The following is a 4,897-nucleotide window of genomic DNA, read 5'->3' as shown; positions in this document are numbered from 1 at the left end:
GGAGGTGAGCTTCCCTCCCTCCAGGACATCTACACCCAGAGATGTGTGAGGAAAGCATGGAAGATAATCAGAGACTCCTGCCACCCGAGCCACGAACTCTTCTCACTGCTACCATCAGGCAGACAGTACTGTAGCATCAGGACCCGAACCAACAGAATGCAAGACAGCTTCTTCTCGCAGGCCATCAGACTACTGAACTCTAGATAGCAAAACGATACTCACCCACCTACCCCTACCCCTCACACCGGATATAATTTACACACCAGCCACACTGACTCTGACAGCACTGTAGCATGTCTTGCACTGCATAACATAGAACACATGCAGCTCCATCTTCTCTCCATTTTACAGAATTCTGAGAACAGTAACAGATTATGAACAGCAAACTAACAAACTAAACAAACAACAATTACCAAACAGTAAATGGAAAATATAAAATAATGTTTGGATGTCACAATGTGGAAGAGAAAACAACAAACTACTGCACTGAACTTCACAGTGACAGGGGAGACAGCACAGTCTAGGCAAGGGGCTCAAGGAGACCACTACTTAAATACCCTAATAAGGGGAGTGGTCGCTGAGCTGGAACACAACAATCCGCAAATAGCAGTTTCCTCAGGCAAGGCTGAAGATTGCCCAGACCACAGACATAGTTTATCTACTTAAGGACTCAGCACCTACTGGGGAGGAACCCAACCTAGTCATAGAAGCCAGGCTGGAACACAGCTGCCCTCAGACTGCTTTATTCCAGACCAGAGTAAGTTCAAGCTGGAGCATAACTATCCGCAGACAGCTACACTCTGAGCAGGGGCTGTCCACTTAAATGCCCTGAGGAGGGGGAACAGTATACTCAGCCCAACTTAACATGCGGGATTCAGAGGGACTGCCCACTTAAAAACAGCCTGAGACCTGGGCAGGCCGCCCACTTCTAAACCCATCTGGCTTAACACAGGAAGGGACAAAAATTTCCCCAAAATCAAGCTAGCAATAGGCCATCCACTTGAAAAACCCTAACAAAGGGGGGAAAGCCCAAACTTAGCATGTGGGATTCAGATGGACTGCCTGCTTGGAAGATACCCTGAAATCAGGTGAGGCTACTCTACCTTACTACCCTGGCTGAGAAATGCTCTGGAGGGGGAGCGAGGCATTCTGGTCTCTTCTGCACTTGACTCCTGGAAGGGGGAGGAGCAGGAGAGTACTGGCCACTAGCCCTTTCTGTGATCCTCAGATCATGACGGGCCAGACTCCTCAGAGGTAAAGAGGACCTAAACTGGCTAGGCATGAACCTCCCGAAAGCTGCCGACCGCACCCACGCCTTCCTGAACTCATAGACCATTGCCTCGATGGATATGTCAAAGGAGCCCTGACGGCCAAACTAACTAAAGATACAACATCATGAGCATCATGGCCACCAACGCTCTCAAGCATTGGCAGCAGAAAACTGACTGAGGCGCGGCACAACAGTTGTTTCAGGGGACGCCCCCAAACTAATCTAGGTCTCTAAAACACCCTGGGAGAGCAGCTCGCAAGCATCTCTCCACAGAGCATCTGATATATCCACGCCAAGCAAGACTCTTCACACACAATTATTTGCATATTAGAGAAGCACAGCCTAGCTGAATATAGCTCCGCTCGTTATCTCGCAAACTCGGGGCTAAAAACGACTCAGTGCTCACACTTAATCGTCATAACAACACAAACATCTGCAGCATCAGACAGCCCGTTTAGAGAGGGTATGCGGATCCCGCAGATCAAAACTATTGCCGTGAGCGGAGCTTTGACATTGTGACTCATCACAATGAGCACATAGCACTGAACGCGCGTGCTCCTTGCCGAGACAATAACGCAAAAGACAGAATATGCCCTCAAGTGTTAGAATCCAAACACGGAGGCACACATTTCCTAAAGCGCTGCTCGACTCACCAGGATCATTCACACACACTAAGGAAACAGACGGCTCCTGAAGACAACAAAAGTTGTTGACGTTTTCTGCAGGCGCCCTCTTATACTTCCGGGCACCCGCCTGTGACGTCACGGGCTACGTGGGCCAATTGTATCAGAGTGGTTTCACATGTGCTTCATACACATGTTCTGGTACCAGTCCTACTGGCGGCAGTCAAGGTTGTTTCTGATTTTAAATATTTAGGAGTAATTTTTTGATTCCCAACTGTCAATAACAAAAGCATGCCAAAAAGGTAGCCAATATTATTCAGTTTAACTTTAGGCATATATAACCATTCATAACCGTACTTAACAATAGAGGCAGCAAAACTTTTCATGCACTCTAAGGTTTTTACTTCTATTTCTCATATTGTTTTAATAGTTGGTCACAAGCAAGCACAACAATTTTAAAATCAACTGAATCACTTTACAAACAGATGCTTAAAATATTTGATCAGAGGACTAATAGTTATCAATATTGCAACATAATTTATTGAGTTTTGATAATATTAAACGTTTGGTTGATGCTTGCTTGATTTTTAAGATTCTAAATTGTTGTGCACCAATTTTTTCATCTGGTTGCCCAGTATTACTGGGTCAGTGGTTCACCATCATCCTAAATGAATGGACATTACCTACCTCTAGAGATTTCAGGTTCTTCCCATCAGTGTCCCTGAAGGAACGCTTCATGAAGGCTTGTGTTGCCGTGCTGCTAAGATGTTGGTGTTCTGAGGACACATCCTTCAGTTCCAGAGGGAAGGAGTCCTTCAGCTTCTCCATTCCACTTTGGTAAACCTGAAGGCCCTCCTTCACTGCAGCCTCATTCTCAATCGTTGCCATTGCTATTACAGCGTTCTCCAGACATGGCACAGCCCCACTTGAGATGGTGTCCACATATGTTTTAGCCAGATGACCCAGAACTTCAGAGAAAGAAAGAAATTAAACACAGTGATTAAAAATTTATTTATAAGCAGATGGTTTTCTGTATGCACATGCAAACTCTTCAAATTTTCTTTCGAATCACCTCTTCCAGTGACTGTGTGTCCATCTTTCAGCCTCTTCACACAGCTGTCATGAAAGACAAACTGGCAGAAATGATCTGTGACCTTCAAGAATTTAGAGGAAATATATTTCTCATATTGTTTTAATAGTTGGTCACAAGCAAGCACAACAATTTTAAAATCAACTGAATCACTTTACAAACAGATGCTTAAAATATTTGATCAGAGGACTAATAGTTATCAATATTGCAACATAATTTATTGAGTTTTGATAATATTAAATGTTTGGTTGATGCTTGCTTGATTTTTAAGATTCTAAATTGTTGTGCACCAATTTTTTCAGCTGGTTGCCCAGTGTTACTGGGTCAGTGGTTCACCATCATCCTAAATGAACGGACATTGCCTACCTCTAGAGATTTCAGGTTCTTCCCATCAGTGTCCCTGAAGGAACGCTTCATGAAGGCTTGTGTTGCCGTGCTGCTAAGATGTTGGTGTTCTGAGGACACATCCTTCAGTTCCAGAGGGAAGGAGTCCTTCAGCTTCTCCATTCCACTTTGGTAAACCTGAAGGCCCTCCTTCACTGCAGCCTCATTCTCAATCGTTGCCATTGCTATTACAGCGTTCTCCAGACATGGCACAGCCCCACTTGAGATGGTGTCCACATATGTTTTAGCCAGATGACCCAGAACTTCAGAGAAAGAAAGAAATTAAACACAGTGATTAAAAATTTATTTATAAGCAGATGGTTTTCTGTATGCACATGCAAACTCTTCAAATTTTCTTTCGAATCACCTCTTCCAGTGACTGTGTGTCCATCTTTCAGCCTCTTCACACAGCTGTCATGAAAGACAAACTGGCAGAAATGATCTGTGACCTTCAAGAACTCAGAGGAAATGTCAGCAGGATTCAAGCTCTCCAGGCTAGACATATTTTCTGGGGCGGTTGGAAAGGGGAAAGTGAAGCACTTCCTGGAAGGGAAGAATTTTTGGATGCATTCCCTGGGAAAGTTGTACTCCATCACAATTCTCGTAGTGCCTAGAAAAGATGAGCACATTCTCTAGCTGCTCTCAATTCTAGAAAAGAGCATGTCTGTTCTAGGAGTGTAGCTAGTTGAGCTACTGGACATAAAATGCTTAGAAAATAGAACGCTTGAATAACAAAACAATTCAGCACAGTAACAAGAACTAGTTGTGATAGTGATTATAAGGACTATCTGCAGTATTTTTAAATTACCATGTTTCAGCTTCAGAGCAAACTCTAGATACTCATTCTCTGTTGCATCTTTGCCATTGATTTTTAGCTCCAGTGTGAAGTCCCTCACAGCCCAGATGAAACTAGGGAAGAACTTCACAAACTCGCTTGAATCATCGGCATCCTCATCTGATGATTTGACCTTGATGCACTCTGATAGTTCAGTGACATATCTGACAGTTTGTTCAGGCATGAGTACAAAGCAACAACAACTCATGATGCATAACAAAACATATATTATTCCATGAGGTACAGTAATAAGTAAATTCACAACACCAAGGCTAAATGCTTTTCAGTATGACTAATGATCAGCAATGTTCCCTCTAAGCTGCGTGTGAGTGCGGCCTCGTACCTCTTACGTCGTGAGCGCGCAGAAAAATAATAATATGCCACGCACAGGACAGATGCAAAAATGAGTTGGGGAAAGGTTAAATTCTAGTAAATGTGAAATAATTGCAATGTTCGGGCAAACAGCTATGGAGTTGGTGTTGCTATAGAGTTAGAACCGGTGAAAAGTTTAATATATATATTTATTGAAGATATATATATTTAATCTCTTTATTTTCATTTTCTTAAGGAAAACATACATGTACAATACCACCAATGCCATAACTGTACAAGGTTAGATTACTTGTCAAGGCACTCTAGACCGTGCCATAGTACATGCTACATTAGACTTGACACTTATAGCAAAAAAAAAAAAA

The 4,897-nt window shown here is 43.1% G+C and overlaps 2 protein-coding genes across 2 annotated transcripts in view; both read right to left on the bottom strand.

Moving 5' to 3' along the window:
* LOC107730939 (guanylate-binding protein 1-like) overlaps nt 1-3,062 on the bottom strand; it is a 22,008-nt gene extending 18,946 nt beyond the window's left edge. The window contains exons 1-2 of the mRNA XM_016541903.1: nt 2,966-3,062; nt 2,581-2,861 (exon numbers count right to left, since the gene is read on the bottom strand). Coding sequence (XP_016397389.1) covers nt 2,581-2,781 — 201 coding nt within the window. The 5' untranslated portion in view covers nt 2,782-2,861; nt 2,966-3,062. The remainder of the gene's footprint in view (nt 1-2,580; nt 2,862-2,965) is intronic.
* Nucleotides 3,063-3,279: 217 nt separating this feature from the next.
* LOC107730938 (guanylate-binding protein 6-like) lies at nt 3,280-4,386 on the bottom strand. The gene is made up of 3 exons (XM_016541902.1): nt 4,176-4,386; nt 3,735-3,977; nt 3,280-3,630 (listed from the first exon to the last, which is right to left on the bottom strand). Exons 1-3 carry the CDS (start codon nt 4,384-4,386, stop codon nt 3,308-3,310), a joined length of 777 nt encoding a protein of 258 aa, XP_016397388.1. The 3' UTR covers nt 3,280-3,307.
* Between the last annotated feature and the right edge of the window lie 511 nt (nt 4,387-4,897).

The sequence above is a fragment of the Sinocyclocheilus rhinocerous genome, unplaced genomic scaffold (assembly GCF_001515625.1).
Source record: "Sinocyclocheilus rhinocerous isolate Xijiao unplaced genomic scaffold, SAMN03320098_v1.1 scaffold3233, whole genome shotgun sequence".
In the NCBI taxonomy this organism is placed as follows: Eukaryota; Metazoa; Chordata; class Actinopteri; order Cypriniformes; family Cyprinidae; genus Sinocyclocheilus; species Sinocyclocheilus rhinocerous.
Note: the sequence above shows the minus strand (reverse complement) of the source record. Positions and strands in the feature narration are given on the sequence as shown.